The 12018-nt window shown below is 36.1% G+C and overlaps 1 protein-coding gene across 6 annotated transcripts in view; it reads right to left on the reverse strand.

The window, feature by feature from the left end:
* Positions 1-1058: 1058 nt before the first annotated feature.
* LOC135195821 (uncharacterized) overlaps positions 1059-12018 on the reverse strand; it is a 553178-nt gene continuing 542218 nt past the window's right edge. For all 6 annotated transcript variants that reach the window (XM_064222313.1, XM_064222312.1, XM_064222314.1 and 3 more), the window contains 2 exons: positions 8820-9127; positions 1059-5858 (listed from right to left, as the gene is read on the reverse strand). In XM_064222313.1, coding sequence (XP_064078383.1) covers positions 5037-5858; positions 8820-9127 — 1130 coding nt within the window. In that variant the 3' untranslated portion in view covers positions 1059-5036. The remainder of the gene's footprint in view (positions 5859-8819; positions 9128-12018) is intronic.

The following is a 12018-nucleotide window of genomic DNA, read 5'->3' on the forward strand; positions in this document are numbered from 1 at the left end:
CATGGAATTGTGTCTACGAGTAGATCAGCCTACATTAAATTGTCAATAAGAAAATTATCAGCAATACATAACTCACATCACGGATTCGCCAGGTTCAATATAACCATCGTCTGAAGTATATGGGAAATTTTACCAAGGTTTTCCTTCAATTTTTCTCTACAAGATAAAGGAGTCCAACACTATGACCAGCCATCCTGTTTTATTTAGACTCTGATGATATCCAAGGGAACAACTACCAATACTGAGCCCACGCCGGATGATTAGAACTGGTATTATATATAATGAAAGCACAGTACAGTTCTGTGCACTACTCTTTAAAGGATGGAAAATTGCATCTTGAAGGACACAATTTTATACATTTTCAATGGACTTACCTCCATTAATGCTATAAGTAAGAGGCTGAGATTATGAGTCACAAGAGCCACATCTTTTAGTCCATTCTGCTCGAGTGGAACGAGATCGTTATAGGTTACCAATGAAAAACTGCCATCACAAATTTCATAAACAATATAATGATGACAAAAACTGGAAAGTCATAAAGATTTTGAACTGCTTGATTTACTATTTACTTCAGATAGTATGACGTGAACCTGTTTTTGTCATCTTTCAGCATACTGCTGCTAATCTGGATGCAAAATAGTCGTAGCACCTCAAAAAACAGTTTGTAACCGTTTACTAAAATTGCTGTAGTTTTTGCAAAGTCTAAGGGAACAATATTACAGATGTTACACAAACACTGCCATTAGGTCATCAAAGTTCCCGTACAATATCTCTCAATCACTGACAACTTCTCTGCAGACGTAAGTGACATTGAGCAATAAAATATACATTTACTTAAAAACCCGACACAAAACTTTCAATATTTGGATCCATTTGTTAAATTGTTTTTTTGAGGATGTATTGGATCACTTGAGCCAATTGCAACACCAAAAGACAATATTAAAAGCTTCCTTTAATAACTGTATAATCTAAATGACTTTAGTAATCACCAATCTCTGACTGGGCACTCACTGGCGGTACTGTTTCTTACACCTGAAACCAGGTTAAGTATATGCGTGTTAAAAAAGATCCCTTTTATTCAAAACATCACACTGCATCAATGATTTATTATATAAAAATCCCTTTCACTACATTACAGATCACCTAATAATTACAAATTTATAGTGAACAGATATGGACAGCATTTCAAATTTCTTTACATGCTCAACAAAAATGCAAGTTAACATTGAAGTATACTGTACCACAATCAATCAAACATACCAATATAAATATAACTAGCTTTCATAATCACTTTTAAAAAGGCAAAAAGATTCCAGATGTAACAAATTTGATGTTTAATAGCCCTTAAAAATTTAAGAGTATTAATATTACTCAAAATTCAAAATAAACTGATGGGGCAGAGATCACCCAATCTTACCAGTATGTAATACTCTGTCCCTAAAAGCACCCAATGTCTGACAGGCCTCTCATTTATTGTGAGCAGATCATACATATAAAAAAAGTACACCTCTTTCTGGCTCCGAGTGTAAAACTGTTTCACAAATTATCTGGCACTTTCTGTCACTACTACTAACGTGCAGAATGTATGAGATGATCTGAATTGAAATTGATGACTGAAGTGAAGCATATTTCAGATTACAGTATCACAGTTTGAATATATCTTATGGAAAATGTCACACATGGAACGTCCACATGTATTATGAAATGGATGAAATTTGGATTATGATCTAAAAGAGGACTTTTAAAAATGCTAGCTTAAATTACACCTTAAGGAAATAAGTTACTATAACTGCATTCAAACAACTAAGCTAATTTCTACAGCAATTCGTAAGCTGAAGCTTACTATGTAAACGTAAGAATTTTGAAAGTTATTACATTAGGTACTTTCCTGCAATACCAATCCTTGCTTCACATTAGAGTATGTATCACTAATGATAATTCAACTTGTGAATGATATGGTCATAGTGTCCTGTTTATAGTTCCCTGCACAAACAGAATTCCATTTCTCCAAGGATGGAAAACTTTTCCATAGCAAGAGATCCCTATCATACACTGTTGCACTCCTGTCAAAGGAGGAATAAAATCCCATGTGTGTAATTATCAATAAGATAATGTAAAGGATATTGCAAACTGTTATGATATAACACGCTTGATCGTAATAATAGTGGATGTCAAAATCCACCTACAGCTTAAAACTGACAGCCAGAAGCAAAATGGGCTAAGAGATCATACACAATCATACTAGAGTTGCCAAAATAAGGTAGAATACTATCATTTATGCCATGAAGTCTGGATGCAATATATTTACAATAAAAAGAAGTGAATGTTTTGTGCTATTTAAAATTTGTCTTAGGAATGTCTACACTAACTTCACATTCTCTCAGTTATTAACTGTAGACTTTTGTCTCAGTGAAAGGTCATGAGACCATTTCTAAGCTAAGAAGCAATCAAAAAACGAAAAGAGTTTTAATGGCAAATTCTTACTGTCTTATTTAAACAAACAAAGAGCACATTAATACTCAACACTCAGAAATCATAAAATGTAAAGAACATTATTCATACTGCAATTTTTAAATTCATGGTTACTCTGTTATACTATTTGAAATAGCAAAATTTGTAATGTTTATAGCACTCTGCTACCCCCCAAATCAACACAAATTCATTTTCAAATGAAAACACACCTGTCAACATAAAATACCTTATTAAAGCAACCACAATCTGCACACAGCCAATGGTTTGCATAAAAAATAAAGATGTTACAGTACAACATTTTGCAATTTATTCCGCTACACAGTAAAACTATTCCTAAAAATGTATGAACCTCAGAAATCCTGGAAAATGTTACATAAAACTTAACTACACAGGATTTCAAAGACATTCTTTAAAGACTCAAAGTTCTAGACTTGTCAGCAGTTACAATCACGAACACCGCAAGACTGAAAATGAACCAGTTACTCGTTCCTTTTAATGATTAATTCCAAATTAGGATATGCATGGATGTAATGGTGATGCATTTGTATTTATTTACATAACCTATTTTCATGACATAATTTATATTCTGAGCATGTTATGTGTATAATGAACATGAAATATGAAAAAATAAAGGCACTTGCTTGGGCTTTAACCATTCTCATGAAAATCTTCTGAAGTGTCTAATATTGCTTCTTTTTTTTTCCTCTCCAGGAAACAAGATAAATGGGTAGTTCCATTCTTTTGTATGTAGCTAGTCCAAATTTACATTAGTTTCAAGTTCCACAAATAATACTAACCCCCTCAGTTTTGATTAAACTTTTAGTAAAACTACAGCAAAGTTTAGGCCTTTTGAACAAGGCACTTAATACTTGTATTATCAGCTTTCAAAATATTTTTTGGAGAGATCGACGAAGTCTTTTACAACAATAATGTACTGTGCTGTATTCCATAAGCATTTGACAACCATACATGAAAGTTTTATGCATCATCAATATCTTATTTAACTGGCTAGATTTTTTTTTATTCCAAAGAAATAAGTACATCATAAAGATTCTCAATACAACAGACTTGAGCAAACGATTTCCATTCACTGTACTTTCTAAATCATTGACACTGATTGGGAAAACGCCTTATTCCTGGTTCTTATGTTGTTTTCTGCAAATGGAACTAAAAATTATGGGGTAAACTTTACAGTACCAAAATTGCAGCACAGAACACAAGAAACTGTTCCCTGCCCAATGCGTATAGAGGGCTTGTAAACAGCTAAAATACCACTCACAACCTGACTTTACATATGTACTGAAAATCTAACTATACCATAATAGTTCCTTCATATATGAAATGAAGAACCTTAGCAAGTTTTAAATGAATTCACAAATACAATAAAAATAAAATGACAACAGTTCAGTAGTTATATTCTAATTTAATATACATGAAGAGCAAAGTCCCCAATAGTCAGATACATTAACAGGACAGTCTACGATAGAGAACACTATGCATCGTTCAATTGCTTCCACAATCCAAAGAAATGATGTCAGATCTTTAATACCAAAGGATTTTTAACATTCTATGCTGCAAAAAATAACTTATGCATTAACAATGACTACACTTGTGGCAGGCTACATTAAAAGCTGCCTACGAAGACTTCTATACAATAACTGAAAGTAGCTCTTTATGATCTGCATGGCATAAGGATGATATCAACTACAAATCACATGCTATCACACTCTTATTTAACTTACAAAATCTCATGATAAACTTATAACAACATGCTAACTACCAGCAAGTGTACTCATGGAATACAAAAACTCCTTTATTTATAAAGAAATAATATAAATCTTTTTACAACTGAAGAGAAATGTGAAGTCGATTATTTCAGATATACTCCTTTCTCACACACTAGGAACATCTCAACACAATAATTTACCAGCAAAGCAACAGCTTCACAAGTAAAATGGAAACAAAAAATAGAAACTGAAAATAGTTCACATCACAGATAGCAGGGTCTCACTTCTTTTACTGAGGGATGATTAGCATTGCTAACTTTCATATCTTTAACTTACTATAAAGCATTCTGGCACTCCAAGAATAAAAGCCCCTCTGTATTTCTCATACAGGAAGCTCATTAACAAAATATACACAATACACCATTCAATCACAACTTTCTGAGCAGACGGAATAGTCAATAAGTTTCCAAGTATCTTCTTCATTCACATTTTCTGCTTATCTTTGGCTCATGTTACCGAGATTACTTTCAAATGTGTGAGGTCTTCATCATGATAAGTTTCTGAACAATATGTGATTATGTTACTGGTGCACGAGGATTCCTCGAGACTATTGTCAATCATGCGATATATGGACTAGACTTGGATGAAAACTTCCCTTAATTTCCATTACAACTCTTAAAATGGAGAATCACAGACACATGGAGCCATATTTGAGCATATATATATACATTTATATATAAAGTATATCACATTGGTAAATATATACTATACTGTAGTCAGCTCATATGGCCAACTAAAAAAAATAAAAATAAAAATGGCGAGTTCACGTATACTCAACTATCCAGTTTTACACTTGGCTTTCCCATCTAATGTCCTCTTATATATATCAAATTGCTCTTCATACTTTACCATATGGATTGACACAGTTTTCATGAGTGTGCATGTATCTGTTAATTTGATTTTTTCGTTTCTAAAACGAGAATCTCCAACTCTTCTAATTCTCAAACTTTCCCCAACAATACCAGTCACTAACACATCCTCGAGAACAAAGAAAGTTGTCCCCAGAGCTTTTTGGTAGATGTCGTCCACAATATCACTGGTGAACAGATATGCAGGACCAGTGAGGAAATCGGGGTATTTGGTCTTTTTGTAAGTGGCCACATCAATATAGTACTTGCTCTTCTTGTTTCTAACAGGTTTCCAGCCCTTTGCCAAACGGCCATACATAACCCGTCTGTCATTTTTCTTCGAATCGATGAATGTTAGCAGCAAAGGCATATTAATGAACATATCATCATCTGTCTTCAAGACAAAATGAGACTCCGAACAATAGGTTTTCACCCATTCGAACATGGAAACGGTTTTGAGGGTCAAATTAGCATAGTGATCGATGAAGTTGGCCTGAATGATATCTCCATAAATTTCGTTTTCTTTGTCTATATTACTCTGGATGTTGGCATTTGTGGTTCTGCCAACAACAAATGCCATAACCACATCTTTCCTGATGGCAAAATGCCCCCATGTTTGTCGAACAGCTGTGCGGTGCTTTTCGTGATCAGGAGCTGTTGTGATTAACACAAGAACCTTCAGGTCTCTCCCATTGTTGATACACAACTCTTCGTGGGAAACGCTGAATCCTGATTCATACTTCTCGCCCACCTGTTGGAATAAATAATTATGAGAAAAATGGTAAAATAAATTCTCATCATTGAGTTCTTCCATACCTATGATGCATTACACATTATAGAATTCAAAATGCTGATAATAAAAGTTCAAAATATTCATTGCACTAAAGTTCAAAGGAATAATTGACATCGATTGGCTTTCTTAATATCTAGCTATAAAACAACTATTACAGTACTACTTACATCCTAAATATGCATTTGAGTATAAAATTTGACCAACATGATCAATGTTATATACCTCTAAAATTAAATAAAGTTAAACCACCGGGCAAGTTAGAATGACTTGACAAACTCTACAAAATAATTTCATGAAAAAAATATTGTTATGACAAGCCACAGTTTATGCCTACCACACGATTTACCTTTTGAAAATTTTTACCCAAACTGATGCAATCACTTCTCAATGTTGCGTCTCACTTCTCAAATTTGCATCTGGTGTAGCAGAGATGTAAAGCAAGGGAAAGGGTAACAGTGGTGACTGAAAGGTATGCAGTGTAGGTAAATGTGGCAAGAGCACTATATATTACTGGTTGGAACCAGCTTTACCAGGAGAGAGGAGAGTATCGTCTGAACGTGTAACTGTGGTAGAGACAGAACATTAACTGTTTTTGAGTATCACAGTGAATAACCAGATGGTTTGTTAAGTAGATGAAAAGGGTGATGGTTCTTTTTATTAGGTGTCAGATTTCAGTACAGTGAGGCACATTCCCTCTGCTTATATGAAAAGGATTTAACAGAGAACAAGAGTACTGGATTATGTCTGATTTATGAAAGGAAGCAAAACAGGGGAAAGTTTGATTTTATGTAACCCTAAATATCATATCATAAAACATTTCATCAAGAAGTTGACACTGAAGGAGACACATTCCAATCTGTAATGTAGTGGGATATGTCCTTTCTGTGTACAGGGAGAAATGGGAGAAATATAAAAATTAGTTATGTGAACAGTAGTCTGTCACCAGTGGTTTAGCATTTTTTCCCTACGAAGGAGGAGCTCCAGTTAGAGAATGAGGAGCTTTCCTAAATAGTGACCCCGAAACTAGGACTAGTATTTCTTGGGGGTCATTATCTTCATGATATTTACAGTCTTTTGTCTATGTTTCTAGGGTAATCCACAACGAGCTTGTACTAAACACGTCAAAAAGGTGGATAAATACCGGGTTAACACCCTTAAGATCAGAGAATGTTAACAAAAATGAGTTTTGTAGACACATGGTTTGGAGACTGCTGATGACCATGAATTGATCTGCGGATGGCTAAGGAATAAAGGAAATACAATAGTGACACATGATATTTAGGAGCCTGCAAATACTGGACATATAATACAAGCAAAACAGGGTTGACAAGCCGAACCAATTCCCAGCCAAGTAATAAAAGGTAAGTGGTAAAATGTTCTTATCTTAGTAGCTTAGGAAGAGATACTGAAAAAAAGTGATAGCTTGGAGTGTTAAAGAGATAAAATAAAATTACTATGCTGTGAATGAACGATAATAACTAGTTCCATGAAGAAACCCCTATTCTCTCAAGCCAATCCTTTATGGACAACAATGTTTCTCAAAGGCAAAGTAATATTTAATATCTCATAATTAGTAAGACAACATACTACCATATTTGTAACAATCACATTCAACCAATTTTGGAAAATAAACCTTTCGTTTTGTTCAATTTCCTGTAAATCCTTTTCTTTTACTTATCAGCTAAGGAGAAAAATTAAAACTGAATTTTAAACATAAGTAAAGCAATTCAAAGAACTTTACACATCAGTTATTCTATAATGTTATGGTGATATATACCGACTCAAAATATTCTGATTTCCATATTATGTTCTAAAAGGTGAGAGAAATTCCATCTAAACATAATGTTAAGATGCAGTGCATGGAAAAAATAACGCTACACTTTGGGACATCCCAATAAAAGCCAGATTTTTGTTCTTTTATAAAAGCATAGAACTTAAATGAAAACGAATCACGTTCAGGATCTTCACTAATAGTATGCTGGTGTTTAAATAACATTTGACAGTTAACCTAGAGACGGTCTAGACATGCGCAAGTGATAAGGAACTGTCCAGAACAACAGAAGAATAAAACAGTAGGTCTAACAACTATGGGACGACCCAAGAAATTGTGAAAAATAAAAGATATATATACGAATGATGAACGACATAAAGATCACAGGTCAGGGGAGAGTGGAAATCACTCATTTCACGTCTAACCCCATTAAAGGAAACGGTGAAATAAAAAGGCCTGCGACGACATTGATGATTATGACTAGGTCATTGATCAAAATCCTCAACTCACTCAGCGCTGGCCTCTTGCCAAGGACTGTGGCATGAAACGGACTGAACTATGGTGAAGAGATGTGGATCACATGCAGTACTGCCTCCTTTGGGACTACTGATTGCTCCGTTTTTCTTGAGTTGAATATAGAATTTGGGCCAAAGGCCAAGCACAGGAACCTATGAGGTCATTCAGCACGGAAATGGAAATTGACAGTAAAAGGTTTGAAAGGAGGAAACCCTCGCAGCTGCACTATGAATCAAGTGTTAGAAGAGGGTGGAAAGTAAGATGGAGAAAGAGAATATGAAAGGCGGTACAGTAAAAGGAAAGTAGTTGCAGCTAGGGGCCGAAGGCACGCTGCAAAGAACCTTAAGTAATGCAAACAATGTACCGCATTGAATCATTAAAGCTTGAATAACTTCATTGAAACAACGAATGGAGTTAAAAATAACACCGGTATCAAGTCGTTATAAGTCGCATCATAACACCACGGGTCGATCATTACTCGGAAATCCTTTAGATGGATTATGTCAACGCTGAAGAAGCTGGAAAGGAAAGCGGGAAGAGACTTAAGGGAAAAAGTATGAACAGTAAAAATACAAAGTGCAGCATGTAGGAGCGGCCACCCTTCATCTGAAACAAATCTCCATTTCCCTCACCTTCGTTTTCCCGCTCAGGGCGTTAATCGAGAGGCCACTCGACGACGCCACGTTGCTCTTCGCCACCATCGTCTTCTTGGTAACCGTCTGCTTCGGCTGAGGCGCAGAGCCGGTCCCTTGTACCACGACTACGTTCGGAGGCTGAGGCTTGTTCTTGGCGGCTTCGACAATGGCGGCTGCTTGGGGTGGGAGGACACCGGCGTCAGCCCCTTTCGCAGTCGCGTCAGCTGCGCTTCCCGAAGACGACGAGGAGGAGGAGACTGTCTGAACGGTGGAGGACACTCTCACAGCCGTGTGCGATGATGCGCCTGCAAGGAGCAATGTCTTGGTGAGAACCAATTCTGAACTATAGAAGATATCTGAATAGTGTTCCTGGAAGAATGTGTTTTTTTGTAATAATAACCAACAGTTATTACATTAAAATATGCATTTTTAAAACAGGCAGATATATTAGAAACTACACAATTTCAACCCTCAATATGCCCGTTCCAAGTGTTTTCACTTTTACAAAAAGCACACCGTAATAAATAAAACCTTACTGTGTAATAACACCGAAATTCCATGACACCTGGGGTATAATACATTGCATTACACTTATACCTAAAGAGGAGTTTGGCAAATACTTAGCCAGAAATTTTCCACAAGAGCACGCAACTCATTTATTAGTGGCAATTCTCTCTCGATAACTCTCAAGTCAATCATACGAAGTACCGTAGGAAGAAACCAGAATCCGTCAGAAACAGCTTTTCAATGGCATATAATGTAGGGTTGGGGTGAATGACAGGTCACATCAAACCCTAGAGGGAGAGTAGCCAGAAAAGTGGCGTGGAATGATATCGCGGTTCTTAAAGAACAGCCTATGGCTATGCATTGTCCACAACAATAACACAGAAGGCAATTATCATTTTCTCCAGTTGGTGGCATTCACAAATGACAATGACAAGGATTAGGCAAAACTATACTCTGTTTTTTTCCATCTGTCCATCCGCCTGTGGTGGTCGCGCATGGTAAAACTGCGTTCCGGGCTTTAAATAGTTACGCTATGTGTAAGTTTTAGGTAAATAAAAGGATATATCTTGGTGTAAATTTGCAACTGAAAAGTGTTTTAATAATTTACTGTATGCGAATTACACCGTTAATATTCAAAATAGGATATTGTTATTATTGTTGAATGTAAGCTGAATGCAATTATCTAAATCCCCGGGACGCAGTGTTACCATACGCATACACCACAGGCGGGTGGACAGATGGAAAAAAACCGAGTATAGGATCATTCAAGTTCCAAATGTTTTTCTAAGTAGGAAAGCATTTGATAAAAAGTAAACTTGCATGAAAATGCCCTCCAGTTCAGGAGAGAGAAGTTGTTAAATAATTCATAAACCATCTCTACAACAATTCTGAAACTCACTTTTCTTACACAGCAGTTTCTAAGAACCTGAAATCTTTGGCGTTTCTTACCCGCAACTCGCTACCAACCACTAACGTCATTTTTTTCTTCTATTCTTTCTTATGATGAGATTTGTCTCATAAATCAGATGTAATAGTATTTCCTGTTAAAACTCTGACCAGAGGTTCATTTAAAACTGTCTATAGTTAAAGATGAAGTGTTAGGTTTTAAGCGTCGAGGGAACACAGACTTAAGCGGTTTTTTTATGCATTTAATTTTTTTTTTTTTATATATAAGTCGGTGCAAGATGTTCGCTATCAAAACCACTGGATGTATTCGGGTGACGGTATAAAGATGAACTACAGCCATTTTCTGTCTTGATATATATACAATACCACAGCGTTTTTATGTCCTATTATATAGAATATATCACTGAATTCTGAATACTTCGATCGACAATTCTTTTCACCAAGAATCCATCTACATTAATATGGAATGGTCACTGTTCCTCAAGGCCTCTGCAAGATTCGCTGGGTGGTGCTCTTCATTAGTACAAATTACAATTGTTGTGCCGCTGCCATTTAAGGTGACTATACTCGGTTTTTTTCCATCTGTCCATCCCGGGCTATAAATAATATCCTATTTCGAATATTAACGGTGTTATTCGCATACAGTAAATTATTAAAACACTTTTCAGTTGCAAATGTACACCCAGATATCCTTTTATTTACCTAAAACTTACACACAGCGTAACTATCTAAAGCCACGGACGCAGTGTTACCATGCGAAAACACCACAGGCGGATGGACAGATGGAAAAAAACAGAGTATAGTTATGAGGGTTGCTATAGTAGATTCCCATCACCCGTGCATCTGATGTCTAGGCCAGTAGTACCTTACGACTCTCCTGATTGGCTGTTGATAAGCTAATCACAGTGCTGGAAACGCTCAGTCTCTCTCGAGAGTTCACATACGCAGGATGTATGTTCCACCTTTCCTGAGGGATGCTTTTGAAAGACGTATCCCTCAGGAGAGGTGGAACATACGTCCTGCCTATGTAAACTCTCTCGAGAGATTGAGAGTTTCCAGCCCTGTGACTGGATTATCAATAGTCAATTAGGAGCGTCGTAAGGGACCGGCCTAGACATCAGATGCACGAGTGATGTGAGCCTAGTAAAGTGATAGTAAAATCAAAGTTATCAAGACGTAGGCCAAGCGCTGGGACTAATGAGTTCATTCAGCGCTGAAAGAAAAATTGACAATTAAAAGGTTACAAAGATCTAACAGGAGGAAAACCTCGAAGCAGTTGCACTATGAAGCAATTATTAGAAGAGGGTGGAAAGTAAGATGGAAGAAAGAACGTCAATGAAGGTACAGTAAAGGGAATGAAAGGGGGTTGTAAACAACACCTCCCCCCTTCTTTTGGCAGGTGTATAGATTTGGAGGGAAGAGGAAACGTGACTTCTGTAGTTTTGTTTAATTATACCAAGTTAAATAAACCACATTGCCCTGCATGAATCTTAATGTGGTTCTAAAGATTTTTTGGGGGGAAACATTCAAGGCGTCGGTGAACTGAGCAGACAGGATTCATTTGCAAATTAAACATTAGTTTCCGGGCTTAGAATCTCAAACTGACCATTTAGGGTACCAGTACATTAACAAATTCTACTACCTTGACTGTCTTTTTCATATATAGAAGTTGACCATAAACTTTATATACATATACGCGCAAACAATGTATTATATACATATGCGCACAAACAAATATATATATATATATTATATATGAATTTTTATCATTTTCATCACACCA

This window comes from Macrobrachium nipponense, chromosome 16, assembly GCF_015104395.2.
Source record: "Macrobrachium nipponense isolate FS-2020 chromosome 16, ASM1510439v2, whole genome shotgun sequence".
NCBI lineage: Eukaryota > Metazoa > Arthropoda > Malacostraca > Decapoda > Palaemonidae > Macrobrachium > Macrobrachium nipponense.